The following is a 15,819-nucleotide window of genomic DNA, read 5'->3' as shown; positions in this document are numbered from 1 at the left end:
ATTGGAAGTAGACGAATGATTTTGGCTTGTAGCTTTTCTTTGACTAGATGACAGTCTAATTCCATATGTTTATGCATTCATGAAATGTGAGATTGGAAGCAATCTGAATGGCAGATTGATCATTACAGTATAGTAGTGCTGCATCTATATAAGACAAATGAAAATCGTTTAACAAGTATATAAGCCGTTACAGCTCCCAAGCAGTTGAAGCGAGGGCCTTGTATTCAGCTTCAGATGAATATCTAGAGATTGTGGATTGTTTCTTAGCTCTCCAAGAAATGAAGGAAGAAACAAGGAAGATGGCAAAACCAGTGACAAAATGGTGAGTGTCAAGGCAACCAGCCCAATCAGAGTTACTAAAACGTTTCAACTTCAAGCCTGATGCAGAAGAAAAGAGGAGACTTGTACCAAAGAGATGATTTGATACATCTTAGGAACCGATGTCCTGCCTGAAGGTGGACGTCAGTTGGGGAGGATATTAATTGATTCAATTGTTGAGTGGCAAAGCTTAAGTCATGCCCAGTGGTAGTTAGATACTGACGTTGTGTTCTGGCATCAGATTTAAATTGCAACAAAAATAACCAAGTATATCAAGAGTAATCATCAACAACTGGAAGCAAATACTTGTGTCCTTGAATAGAGGGGACAGAAAAGGGTCCCAAAATGTCCACATGGATCAAATCAAAATTCTTATTGCTTATACTAAACCTTACAAGAAAAGATAATCATTTTTCTTTGGAAAAGTGACAAGTATCACAAACAAGGGAATGGGGAGTACAAGTGATGTCAAGAATTTGAGTTTGTTCTTCAAGAGTAATGCCATACGCATCGCTCTCACTCAGGCATGAAAATCTGGGCCATCAAGTGGCAATGCAACTAGAATAAGGGCGGGATTTTTATTAGGATGTATATAGTAAGGGCTGCTTTGATCAATAGGAGGAGTGGTGGACTCAAAGTGGTAGAGTCAGCCGTGGAAGCTTGAAGAAAAGAAAAGGTCAAATAGGGCAAAGGGCAAAAAGAAAAGAAAGAGAGAAAGGGAAAAATGATAAGAAAGAAAGAGAATGTGTTTAGGCTCTGATACCATGATATTGAATGAATGGGAAAAATGAATAGCTCACTTTCATTACTTGCTTAACCAAGTATTTATACAATTAACAAATACATAATAAAAATTAGTTTCTGAGTTAATAACAAGTATTATTTTCTTGAGAAGTATTGACAATACATGCATCACATCTTTGGGACTTAAGTTATTAATCATTACACTCTAAGTTGTTAATCATTACACCTTAAGTTGTTAATGACTTTCTTTTCAGTTGTCAATGGATGCCTAAAAAAGAAAATAAGGATAGTTTAGTAATTAAACAGATGAAATTTCTTACAATGAGGTTTTTTGGGACTTTAGATTAAATAATACAAATTTGTGTCAAGAGTTTTCATGCACGAGTTTTGGCTATCCAAAAAAAATTTTTAGAAGCGAATTTTCTTTGAAAGTTTAAAATCATAACAATATTATCCTCTACTATAAAAAAATAACATTAACTGTTAAAATAGTGACATTAACCGCTAACATTTTAACGGCATGTGGCAATATTACTACACTTTTACACTTTCGGGGTGAATTTGCTCCCCAAAAAAATTTCAAATACCTAGTATTTCTGAGTGAAAATTTTCATAACAAATTTATATTTTAATCCAAAAAAATTTATATCCTCTACTATTTACCTTTTTGCACGGAAAAATAAGATACTAAAGAGAAAAGCACGTGGAAGCAAAACAAACCAGGGTCAAGATATCATTTTCCAAAGCAAAGCGCGGACCAAGGTGTTTGTGGTTGAAAATACAAACTCTGTTCTCTTTGGATTATCTGGTCTAGAATATTAATTAATAATCCTTAACATAAATATTAGACAATAACGGCCATTACATGAGTTTTAAAAAAAAAAAAAAGCACCATTATATGAGTTAGAGACGCATGCATCACAAAAATTAAGGGAAATTACATTTTAATGCTTTAGAGACCTCTTAAATTTTTTTTTTGGCCGGCAGAGACGTCTTAATTATGATCCCTAAAAATAGCCTAAAGTATACATGTTAGGTCATTTAAATTTGCATAGCCTTTAGTTTGGTTTCTTAAATTCAAAAAATAGTTTTGATCGCTTAAACGACAGTGTTAACCTCAATAACGAAAAATGCCAACTCAGTGATTTTAAAATGGTAACTCTATATTTAAATGCTGACATATGAGAAAATATAAAACATATTTTTAATAAGGGCATATGTAAAAAAAAAATTATTAATTTAATACATTTCTTAATTTGCACGCTTGGGGTACAATCGATAGAAATAAACAAGTATAATAAATAAATGTTGTATTTTCTAAAATATCCTACTTAATCATGTAATTTGAAACTACCATTTGATTAAAATATTTTAAGTATGCAATCATTATAAAAATGACTAAAAATAAAATGAATAAATATTATAGACAAAATAAATTAAAATTTTATATTTAAGATCAAATTAAATTTTCATTAGCTGTTATATTGAATAAAGGAGCTAATATTATTTTTGCTCACCTGACGCTCCCGCATTTATTTGCTCTAATAATGCTTTTCCCTTCCTTATTTCCATAGTTAAGATGGTTCGTTACCATCATTTAAATTATCATCTTCCTATTTTTCATAACTCTTTTTCTTTCCAATTTCCAAATAGTCCTTCCAACACTTTTTTTTTTTTGGAGTTGAATAATAAGTCATTTTATTTCAAAATCAAAGGGAAAACTACAATCACCAATAACCTGTAATAGCCAATATCAGCTAAAAAATACAATCAGAACCAACTAATGAGCCCACACCAGTCCTATTCCTGCCAGAGATTGCCAGACTACGGAGGTCTCTTTGCAAAACCAGCAACAGAGAAGATGGTGGCTGAGTTAACCAACTTGACGGAACCATTCTTCTCAAAGTAACAGCTGCAAGATGATCAGCAGCTTCATTCCCTGCACGAGCAACCAAGGATATTGAACAACCACGCAAAGAGTTCCAAAGCATGACACACTGATACAAAACATCTCTACCATCCCATTTACAGCCGTTAACTTCCCTATTCTTCACTTTACTATAAAGCTCATGACAATCTATTTCTATCAACACTTTATCTGTATTAACAAAATTTACACACTAAAAGCCTTCTATCGGTGCTAAACACTCTGCCATGAAAGGTGAGTTTGCCTCCAGAACCTTACCCAAACCTTCAACAAATTCACCTTTATCATTCCTTCCTACAACACCCCCTGCAGCATTTCTATTTATATGACAGAAAGATGCATCAACATTCAGCTTAATCACCCCAGCATCAGGCTTCTCCCACTCCTTTTTCCTTATATCTCCTGAATTACGACACATCAATCTTTCCTTCTTAGCTACATCATGATCATTAACCAATCTCATTGCATTGGCAACACACGTCCAAGCATCTAATTCTATTCCTTCAAAAATAAAACATCATCTAGCTTGCCAAATGCCCCAACAAATAGCAGCAAATATGGCCTTTCCAAAATCATTTGGCCCATCTTGTTGCACTATCCAATCTTCTATCCATCTATCAATTCTGGTTATCTTACTTTCATCAAACTTCAACACTAAAGGGGAACCAAACCAGCATTGCTTTGCCCATGGGCATAGGAAAAGTAAATGTTCAACTATCTCAACCTGCTCCTTACATATTTCACAAACTGGATTGTGCGCACATTTCCTTTTAAAAAGAGCCTCCTTAGTTGCAATAGCCCCAACTGCAACACGCCATAAAAAATGCAGAACCTTTGGTGGCATCCTAATTTTCCAAATGCAAGTACACAAATGCTTTGACGGCACGTATGAACCACCAGGATCTTTTCGACCTCCACCCTGCAACTTATTTATAGCTACTTTATAACCCATTTTTACTGAGTAGTTACCATCCCTGCTGTGTAGCCACATCAATTTATCAACTGATTGAGTCACTGGCAATCTAATTCTACTAATACAGCACTTCTCTTCCTCATTTAAGCACCCTTCCACACTTTCAAAATCCCACACTCCATCTCTGATCAAATCTTTAACAACCAAATTAGGTATATCATCAGATAAAACCCTAGTTCTCAAACCATAACCTTCAATATAGGGAATCCACCTATAAGAGAAAACTTTAATATTTTGTCCCCCTCCTATCTTCCAACATAAACCATCTCTAAGTAATTCCCTCCCTCCCAAAATACTTGACTAGCCCCACGATGCTCTACTACCCTCTTGGCCTGCATAAAGTCATCATTAGGAAAATATTTTCCTTTTAAAATCCTGCACCACAAAGCTTCAGGATTTTGAAGTAATTGCTAAGCTGTTTTTGCCAATAATGCTTTATTAAACATTTCTAGATCTCTAAAACCCAAACCTCCTTCACTTTTCCTTTTGCTTAAAGATTTCCATGCCTTCCAATGAATCCTGCCCTCCTGTCCTTTCCGACCCCCACCAAAAATTAGCCACCATACTATCCAAATCCATGCATACTTTTTTTGGGAACTTAAAGCATGTCATAGGATACACAGGAATTGCATTGGCCACTGCTTTGATTAATACCTCCCCCCCAGCAAAAGTTAATAACTTTTGCTTCCAACCTTTACTGCTCATTCTACTTTTAACAAAACCTAAAGCCTCCGATTTTGATCTACCCCACAACATAGGCAAACCCAAATATTTTCTAGGACTCTCATTGGCTTGAATTCCTAGAACCTCGTATACTTCACTTTTTACATCATCACTAGCATTTTTTGAAAAAATACACAAGATTTATCCAAATTTACAGCTTGTGCCAAGGCCTTACAATAACACTCAAAAATTTCTTCAAAACCCTACAATTCCATGCTTTTGCATTAGCAAAAAATAAGGCATCATCAGCCCAAAAAAAAAAAGTGTTAAAATAGGACACTTGCTAATTTGACGCCTTTCAGCTTCCCTCTGTCCGCATGCCATTGCACCATCCTTGAAAGCATATCAGAAGTCAATATGAATATGGAGATAGGGGGTCTCCCTGTCTAATTCCCCTCTCCATTTTCAGATTTGCTATCTTCTTTCCAGCCACCACTAAATTCAAATTTACAGAAGATACACATTCCATGACCCACTAAATCCACCTTTCCCCAAACCCCATCCTTCTCATGACCTCTTCAATAAAATGCCATTCTAGTCTGTCATGTGCTATATTCATGTCAATTTTCAGTGCCATCCCTAGCTTTATCCCCTTCTTTTTATTTTCCAAATAATGAAAGGCCCTTGTGAGCAATGAGAATATTATCCTGAATTAACCTTTCTACCACAAATGCCCTCTGATTTTCTGAAACAATTCTCATCAGCAACTTCTTCAATTGATCAGACAAGATTTTTGAAACAATCTTGTACACAAAAAATTACAAAGCCCTATCAGTCTAAACTGGCCTACCCTTTCTGCATGTTCAACTTTAGGGATCAGCACTATATTAGTACTATTTATAGGTGCCAAACTGGTATTATAAAGAAAAAAATCATGTACCATCTGAAAAATCTCCCCATTCACTTCATTCCATGCAGCATGATAGAAACAACCAGAATATCCATCAAGTCCTGGTGCTTTCGCACCATTTAATTGGAATACAGCTAACTTAACTTCATCAGAAGTAATCATTTTCTCAAGTCCCAGGTTATCTTTCTCAGTTATATATTTTTTCGTACCTCAGTACCTCCTCCATGTTACCCTTTCCACCTGAGGCAAAAAGGTCTGTGTAAAACTCAACAAAAGCATCATTAATGTCCTCCTCATTTTCTAACCAATCATTGTTTTCATTCTGCAATTTTACCACTTTATTCCTCAGTCTTCTCTGAATTGTGCTCGAATGGAAGAAACTAGTGTTTCTATCACCATTCTTGGGCCAACTAATTCTTAAGTGCTGCCACCAAAATTTTTCCTCACGATCCCATGCTTCTTCAATCTGCTTAAGCAACATTTCTGCTTCTGCCTTTTTTATTTCATCCATAACTCCTTCATTGCATCCCACCAGCTTCAAAGTGAGTTGCTCTACCATCTTCTGACAATTTTTTAATCTGCAAACCACATCCAGCACTTTAGTTCCCCAAGTACTTTCTTCCATTCTCCATCCTCTTCTTACTACTGTTAAAAAATCATCATGTTCAGCCCATATAGACTCAAATCTGAAGACTTTAGGCACTCTTCTATACTTGTATTCACAATCAACTATAAGCATCTGATGGTCAGAACCCACCGGCTCAATATGACTAACCAAATTGCTCTGAAACATAAATCTGAAATCTGCATTAGCTACTGCTCAGTCTATTCTTGCCTTCATATTCTCACTCCCCAAACTCTTATAACTCCATGTACATTTTGCACCCTGAAACTCCAAATCGAGCAATTCATAATCCGCTAACATATTTTGGAAATTCAATAATCTTCAAGTATCTACTGGAAACCTACCCAACTTCTCTTACCTTGAGGCTACATCATTAAAATCACCTAAACAAAGCCATGCCTCATTTATGCGAGCTGCTATACTTCTCATCTTATCCCAAACTTTCATCTTTTCCTCAACAGTAGGTGCACCATACACAAAGGTGATGTACTTGGGAACTCTCAGTACTGTAGAATCCAAACTCACTTGAATAATGGTTTTTGAATAGTACCAAACATTAATCATTACTTCATTAGACCAGGACAAAGCCAAACCACCACTCCTACCTCTTGGTTCTACATAAAATTCCTACTCTGCTCTATATTTTCTTCTAAGAGAAACAATCCTCCTTCCTTTTAATCTTGTCTTCATTAGGAAGATTACTGAGGGCTTAAATTTCAAACTTTCCTCCCTCAGTTTATTCATTGTCAGGGCCCTTCCCAAGCCTTGACAATTCCAACTAATTATCTTCACGGTGCATTGGTGGCTGTTGAAGGCTAACCACCAAAACCTTCGGCCAAAAGATCACTCATCCTTTTTACTGTCTCTTTATTCAAAATTTGTATTTCCCCCCTCACACCGCTCATCTCTTTTTAACGATCTGACCCACTTTCATTTAATCTTCTTCCCTTCTTCTTAAAAGTTATAACATTTCTTCTTCCTACCTTCTTCTCTGCCACCTACTCATTCTTGATTCCAGAGCAATCTCCCTCTTCAAAACACAGCTTTATTCTTTTATTAAAATGTATCCCTTCCTCATCCGCTAAAATTCTGTTCAATCCCTTCGTGACTTCAGTTAATGGCGAGACATTACCATACACCACTATAGCTTTAGATAAATCCTCTCTCTGTTCTGATGAAATACCAGAATTAACTTCCTCTTTTTCTTTATTTCTTGTCAAATCGCCTTTATTTTCCTTATCCAACACCACTATTTCAATCTCAGCAATTTTCTGTTCTTCACTAGTCAAAACAGACTTCAAATCTAAACCCTTTCTCTCTCCTTCCTTCTTTTTTCTTTCCTCAATCTGCATCTTCCCTTTCTCGTTCTTATAAATTTCATTTACCTCAGCTTCTCTCACTGTCGCACTTTCAATTGACTTCTCCTCTTGTTTTCTCTACCTTCCGTCTGCCACGAACTCTTCCCAATCTTCCTTATAACACTTCAAAATACATTCAATTGGTCTGGCTGCCTGAACACTCAACCAGTTCCCATAATTCCCATTCTTGTCATCATCACTACCATCTCTATTAGCCAAACAATTCTCTGATCGTGACCAAATCTGCCACATCAAAAACAAAAGTGCTGCAACCGTTCATACCTCGCCTTAACCCATATTGGATCCTTCCTTGGCCTCTCGGTCCACATACCAGTAATTAAAGGTTCGTTCAGATCAACTAAGACCCTTGCCCTCAAAAAATTCCTCACCAGCAAACCATTTCTTCTCGGAACCACTATCATAACAACCTTACTAATCATTGAACCCAAATTCACTGCATTTCCCCCATCCATTGCCCCTAAAGGTAAATCATGAAATTGAATCCAAAAAGGTGATGAACTGAAATTAACTTCCCTATACGCCATATAACCTTGCCAGATCTGAATGTCTAGTAAAATACCTTGAATCGACCAAGGTCTGCCTTGCAAAATCCTCATATAGTCCTCTCTTCTACGGAATTCAAAGATAAAAGCATGAGAATCCACATCAATAACTTCCAGATCTTCGTTCTTTAAAGATTCCATCCCTTTCGAATCATCTGAATTGTAGTGCCTCGATTCAGACTTTTCTCTGTAATCAATTTGCCCACTATTTTTCTTAAATTTTAAATTTTCAATTTAGCTTTATTTTTTTATGTCATTTTTAATTCTTAATTTTCTGAATTGGAAATTCACAATTTCAGGTTTTTCTTTTTCTTTCCTCAACTAAATTTTAAAATCAGTGTACATGTTTTAGATAACTTCTGATTTCAAAAGAAGCTTTGGGCATGTTCTTATAATAGAGATAATTTCTCCATAATAAGACGAGTACCGAAATCAGTTACCTTATTTTCTAAAAAGTAAGCTATATTCATGACTTGCAAATGATCTTTTCATATTCATGTTCGGGGATTAATGGGCATTATTGCGTCGTTTAAGATCGAAATAATTTTTGAACCAAAAACTTTTATTTTTGTTATCAAACTCCAACCTAAACTTGACTATTGGGTGATTAACTACGTGGAGGCATATTGTCCATTCACTTTCGGTCAACAATTTCAACTGTACTACAACCTCCGATTCTTAATATATAAGAATGAGTTTAACATTTAATTTGGTTCTAATTATAAGAACTTAATTTATTTTATCTCTCATATTTATTTATTTTTTTAAAAGTAATCCTTATGGTAGTTATATATTAAAATATTTCATCAAATAGTAATTCTACACTAATATACATAATTAACAATGGTATTTTAAGAAAAACAACACCTATTTATTACAAATAACTAACTTGGATAATTTTCTTAATTTATGCAAATTAGTTACACTTTTTCTATAGAAAAGGAATTTGGTGAACAAGAATTCTTTCTCTAAAGCATCTTTTTAACCAGATAAGATCATATTTTCATTAATATAAAATCTCAGACATATACAAGGACCAATAGAGGACCAACAACCGAAAAAGGCCAATATTAGGATATTTTCATTCTTACTTTAAAGCATCTAAAAACATATAAAATCTAATATAATTTTAGGATAAAAAGAATGGACAACTTGTACAGAGAAAGACCAATATCTCACATAATGTTAGATGATGTTGAGTATTATAATTCGTCAACTTTATGGATAATTGTTATACTTTTTTTTTAGCATGGTTACTATATAAATATAGTTATGAACGATAACTAGATATTTCTTCCCCGTGCAATGCACGGATTAAAATATTTGATTAAATTTTAAATGATAATAAATTATATTATCTAAGGCAGTTCAAAATTATATTCACTTTTTATAGAAGTGTAATTTTTTTTACTCATTCAAATGAAATTTGAATTAGAAATTCAAAAATTAAGAAGACAATATAAAAATTTAAAGTTATTTATTTATTTCTCTATTTAAGCTCAATTAACGTACTATTTAATTATGATGTTTCACATTTAATTCAATATATTCAAATCCCAATTAAGATATCATTCAAACTCAAATTAATTATTAATTCCTTCATTTGACCCTCAAATTGAAATCCCATTTAATAATGATACTCCTCATTTAATTCAATATACATAAATCCCAATCAAAATATTATTCAAATCTCATCAATTAAATATACTTAGATGTCTTAATGTTATAGTCGATCCGTTTTTAAAACGAATAGGATATTATAAGTTTTCAAAAATATGATTGATGATTGATGTCAATGATCCCTGTCTTTCTCCTCTCCTCAACCAATCATGTAAGGATTCTTAGTCAAAGTACCATTAATGCTTCAAGCTCATCTCAAGAAGGAAATGACAGGTTTTCAAAATTTCTCTTGTAACAAGACGGACGAGGATACGTAAAATGATTTTAAGGAAGAATTTTTTTCCCCGAAAAATATAGATTGTACACTTATACACATTTAGTAATTTAATTTTATAAAAGATTTCAATTTTGTTCTTTAATTTCATTTTAATCTTCTAATTTTAACACTACTAATAAACAAACACGCTGTATGTACGGTCAAAGGATGCTGGTGCTCTTACCTGATTTGTTAATCGACACTAAATTAGGTGGTATGCGCATGCTTAACCATGAACCATATATAAAGGAATTTGGTGGTATGCGTATGCTTAACCATGTATCATATACAAAGGAAAATTCTTTGGCTAGAAAAATGCAGAGAACGTTATATATTTTATTACGCGTAAAAAATCAGAATCATTAAAATATTACACAAAAATGACAAAACTACTTAAAAAAATATACAACCTCTTAATTAGAGCCAAAGACGAAGATAATATACAACCCCTTAGATCTATAAAGGAAAATTCTTGCTAAAGGAGATAGAAAACTACAGAGAACATTATATATTTTATTATAGGTAAAAAATCAGAATAATAAAAATATTGTTATGAATACAATAATATCTTTACGGATGTTTATATATCTCTCATTATCTCTTATATCTCCTATTATCTCCAATATCTCCTGTTATCTTTATATCCTAGAATTATTTCCTATTATTATGTAATATGTAGATTCAGTCAAAAGTGTAAAGTTGTGCATATAAATAGAGGTCATATATCATGTATTCAACATCTTGAATGGAATGAGAAATACACATATCTTATATTCTCCCTTATTCTCTTCTCTTATTCTCTACTCTTTCTTTAGTTTTATAACACAGTATCAGCACAAAGCTCTAATTAAGGTACGTATGATATACCTTTGATTTTTAGAATAACTTTAGAGCATAGTCTCTATAATTTTTCTAAAGTATCCTTTACTCTATTCAAATAAAAATATCTCAAGCATCATATATATGGTGTTTCAAAGTATATGTATCCCAGTTCAATTTATCTGAGATAATCTAAGTTATTATATGGAATTAAAAGAATCATTTACTGTTGTTTATAGCATCGGCTTCCATGACTAAGATTGGAGATTATTATTACTTTGTATTTTTACACTATAATTTATTTTTGATATGAATATTATAACTCTTGAATCACTTGTGATATGAGAAATTTGTTTTATTTATTTCTCAGTGACCTAATGCCACTATGTTTAATAGAACATGAAATTTCAGTTGATATTCTTTTATACATCCCTTACTGACCTAACATCGCTAATTTTGATGGAACTTGGAGTTCTAATCAATACTTATGATTACATATGGCTGATGCCCAACTTGAAAGAATTTGAAGGAGTAATGGTTACAATATGGCTAGAAGTTATATTCAAACAAATGCCCTATGAATATATTTATTGAAAGTAAATAGCAAAACTTGTTGTAAAGCCAAAAAGCCATAAGATGCACTACGAAAAAATACATGATTAGCGACGGAATTTTTATTTAGCAACGGAATTAGTGACAGAATCAAATTAGTGCTATAAATTGTTCCGTCACTAATTCTTCTGTCACTAATCTAATTAGTGATAAAATTTTTCCTTTGCTAATTATCGACGAAAATTTTCCATCACTAATTTGATTTTTCAAAAAATTTTAAAATGCGATGTGGCACCTCCATCAGTTGCCACCTCATTACTAGTGATGACCTCACATGCCACATTGTGCTGTCATGTGTTGCTACCACATAATTCCTCTTCAAAGTGATTTCTCTATGGCTCGAACTCAAGACCTTGTCTATGCGAGCATGCTGCTTTACCAATTAAACTGTAATAAACCTATTGACTTATTATGCAAAATTATATATAATATTCTTTTACACAAACAATTATATATACTCCTCCGGTCCTAAATGTAAGACCCTTATACACACTAGTATAAGGGTCTTACATTTAGGACCGGAGGAGTATTATTAAAAACTAAAAATAACTATATAATAATTTTAATCATAACATTTTAATGAGAAAATATTTTTTAAATGTTATTTTACTCTTTATTTTATAAATTTTTATTTTTAAAAAATAATTTCAAAATCATTTTAATTTTCAGTTACACTAATTTTGAATTTTGAATAGTAAATAATTTTTTCATAAATATTTTTTTAATTTAATTTTTTAATTAATATTGATAGGATGTATGATTTAACTATATATGTATTATATTACATTATATTATATTATCTATATGTGTTTTATATATTTGATGAAAACTATTTATAATTAGTAAAAAAATCTTGTTATTTAAAAAATAGCTACTATAATAAAATCTAATAAATTATTTTATATAAAAGAAATTAAATGATTTGAATATATTATGATACACAACATTTTACTACTTATATGTATCCTATAAATTTTAGTTTCTTAAAATTATTTGTATATACCATTTGTTTTTATATTGAAGACCAAAATCAATCTATATCATAGGTATTAATTATATCATGGTTAAATTTTATTTTTTAATGATTGAAATTCAAAATTTACTTCAATATTAGTTTGATTTATGATAATGAATTGAGGCATTCATATAAATTATTTTTTGATTTTGAATTTCTATCATATATTATATCTTTCAATATATTGCACATATGATAAAATTATTTCTTTCTTATATTAGTTTGCATAAGAAAGTTATTAATATTCTTATTATATTTTTTGAATTATTATTAATAATTAAGAGGAATTGATTTTAATGAAATATAAACAAGTTTTTAAAGAAACTGTCTTCCTATTCTCAATATTTATATAATGATGATACGAATGATGATGTTATGATGATACCTTTATTGAAACCAACTCCACAAATATATTAATTTTTTTATAATTAAAAATATATTTAGATAATTATATTCTTAATTATGTTATTATATAAGTTGTTGTAAGATTATAATCTAAAATAATAAAATTAAAAATTAGTGATGAATTAGCAATGAAATTGTGATAAAATAGAATTAGTCATGAAATTAGTGATGAAAATTTCCATGACAAAACAATTTGGAGGCAAAAATTAGTAATGGAATTAGCGACAGAAATTTTTGTCACAAAAATTTTATAATTAAAATCATTAAAGGAAATTTTTGACAGAAAAAATTTTGTCACTAACTATTTATTAACGAATCAGTGAGGGACAAAATATTAGCGATGAAAAAAATTCTATAGCTAATCTATCGCTCTGTCCGTAATCTATTAGAAATTAGTGACGGAATAATTTTTCGTTACTAATTTCGTCGGTAATACGCTTTTTTTGTGTGTAGTGATATGTGAATGACCCTTAGAAAGTTCAAATGCTAATTAAATGACAAAATTTGTTGTAGAGCCAAAAGGTAGCAAGATGTGGGATAAACCCTTTAGAAAGCTCAAATGCTCGCAGTTAATGTAAATTTAATTGATACTTACAGTCTCCCCAAAGATTTACTGTTGGATTCATTATTGAAATCAGAGATATATTTACCCATATACATTTGAGATTAAATGGCCATCAGCTATCATATTAATCTTATGGCTAGAAGTCATATGACTTTAATTTTTTATGTTATAACTGAAAGGCATACAACTTTGAATTTCTATCTAATTAAATGGCCAGATATCATATATCTTTAATTTTCTATCTTATATGACCATAAGTCATGTATTTGATTTTCTATCTTGAGATTAAATTATTAGAAGCTGACATTAAATGGTCATAAGTTATATAGATTGATTCTCTATCTTATTAAATGACTAGAAATTATATAGTTTTGATTTTGAAAAAGATCACATGGTTTGTTTATAAAAAAATTATGATAATTAGACTTTTTGAAGATTATAGATAATATAACTCGGAAGGTTATTGATTAAAATATCTTATATTATAAGAAGTTCTTGACTATAATAAATGATGGAGTGCTATGTTCATTTATGAGATTCATATTTCAACACATAAAGGCATGTGGATATGTATTATATCCTTACTTTTATTAGATTTTTTTTTTTTATGTAAGGCCTTAGTTTTATTCTTATGATTATAATAATCTCAATTTGATGTCATTTGACTTAGTGTGTTTTAAGGCATAACAATAATGTAATTAGTAGCTATATTAATTCAATATAACTCCAATTTGTTGAGAGAAAATATGGTCATGTAGTAGAGATTCATATTCTTCATAAAAGGCACAAGAATTTACTTTTTTATTATTTTATATTATAGTCATATTTTTTAAGGGAGAATAGAACATTATAATCAAATGTTTATCTTATTCTTATATATTGGTCATAATGAATTTGATATATAGTAATATTATAATTTTATGTTATTAAATGGGTCGCTTTTTTTTTTGTGATCTCTGAAAAACATCGTACTCAAAGACCCCATTTTTAAGTGAATATTGTATTCGAAAACCCTACTTTTATCTTCCTCTTATATTTTGGGAGAATTTAATATTTAATATTATCTGCAAAATAAAAAGGATATAAAACAATTTTATAGAAAATATCTTTTATCCTTATAATTAGATTTTGGGAGAAAATATAAAAATAAATTGATTATCTTTTATTTATTATAATAAATTTTTCATTACATTTTTGTCAAAACTTCCCTAGTTCGTAAAAAACATCTATTTTTTATTTTATTTATATGGATAAGATTATAATAATGAAAATTACATATTTATTAAAACTTTTGGAAGAGTCAGAAGTGTTAGATTTAACTAATACTAAACACTTGCTTAAGAGGTTGTAAATTCGACCCTCAAGACTGTGTGAGTTTCTCCTATTAGGCAAAAGATGAGAATATAAGACTAAAAAAAAGTTATGTCATGATTTATTATCCCCATTGATGGTTGAGAATAATATTACAACACGTGAGTTTCTCCCATTGGATGAAAGATGAAAATATAAAGATCTAGAAGAGTTATGTCATAATTAATTATCTCCATTGATAAGTAGAAGTTTATCAATGTTTAAGAATAATATTACAATGGACCTGAAGTTCATACGTTCATTGTTTGGCATGACCGATTAGATCATTCTGGATCATAATGGTGCAAAATATTATAAAGAATGTGCATTAAAATTTATGTGCTGCTTGTTCTCTTAAAGAATTAAATAAAAGAACATTACTAGTTATGCTTGAAATCGGACTGGTGGATATACATTGTAAGACCCTTAACCCTAAAAACATCATAACTCGTCATAAAACTACTACTATGGTAGAAAAGGAAAGCTGTTAAAATGAGCTACCATAGTAGAAGGAAAATTTCATACTTTTAGAAATTGACTTTCAAACTCGGGTCAACCCGTAATCCATTGCATGCAACTGAAATCATTCATTTACATCTACTGGGCCTCCGAGCCTCCGGCCCGGGTAACAAAACACATCACATCAGCCCATCTAAAAGATTCCCAACAAAATAATCCAAAGTTTCATAAGACACTAACAATGGCCTCCGGCCAACCAAAATAAGGAGATACATTCTCTCCAGTTTACAATAAGGCCGGATAATCAAATATTTCAAAAGCAGTCCTAAATGTGGCAATATATACTAGCCATACATATACAAATGCTAGAGGCCTAAAGCTAACCAAGCTCAAGCCTCTGCGTCTCTTCCCAATGGCCCACGCCCGGAACCTTCACCTGAAAACATTGTAAACCACGGGGTGAGACGGAGTCCCAGTAACCAACCTTTCCAATTCTAGGTACTACTAAATAGGTGCTTGTAAGGTGTTAGGTGGGGCAGTTCACAAGCAATATGATAACAAGATAGCCACAAAAAGT

The 15,819-nt window shown here is 31.4% G+C and overlaps 1 protein-coding gene across 2 annotated transcripts; it reads right to left on the bottom strand.

Moving 5' to 3' along the window:
* Nucleotides 1-2,741: 2,741 nt before the first annotated feature.
* Nucleotides 2,742-8,280, bottom strand: LOC114744289 (uncharacterized). Of its 2 annotated transcripts, none has more exons than XR_003740084.1 (2): nucleotides 4,966-8,091; nucleotides 2,742-3,001 (listed from the first exon to the last, which is right to left on the bottom strand). XR_003740084.1 is itself a non-coding variant. In XM_028932465.1 (2 exons), exons 1-2 carry the CDS (start codon nucleotides 8,220-8,222, stop codon nucleotides 2,820-2,822), a joined length of 306 nt encoding a protein of 101 aa, XP_028788298.1. In that variant the 5' UTR covers nucleotides 8,223-8,280; the 3' UTR covers nucleotides 2,742-2,819. The 2 variants fall into 2 exon arrangements, 1 of the variants encoding a protein (XP_028788298.1); XM_028932465.1 differs by lacking the exon at nucleotides 4,966-8,091 and adding an exon at nucleotides 8,099-8,280.
* Nucleotides 8,281-15,819: the final 7,539 nt, after the last annotated feature.

Source organism: Neltuma alba, unplaced genomic scaffold (assembly GCF_004799145.2).
Source record: "Neltuma alba isolate B1F8T4 unplaced genomic scaffold, ASM479914v2 tig00000684_pilon, whole genome shotgun sequence".
In the NCBI taxonomy this organism is placed as follows: Eukaryota; Viridiplantae; Streptophyta; class Magnoliopsida; order Fabales; family Fabaceae; genus Neltuma; species Neltuma alba.
Note: the sequence above shows the minus strand (reverse complement) of the source record. Positions and strands in the feature narration are given on the sequence as shown.

Coding starts and splice junctions, on each gene's coding strand:
- LOC114744289 (XM_028932465.1), bottom strand. CDS start 8,222: ATGGAATCTTTAAAGAACGAAGATCTGGAAGTTATTGATGTGGATTCT. Junction 3,002..8,098: donor CAGACCTTGGTCGATTCAAG/GTATTTTACTAG, acceptor TTGCTCGTGCAG/GGAATGAAGCTGCTGATCAT.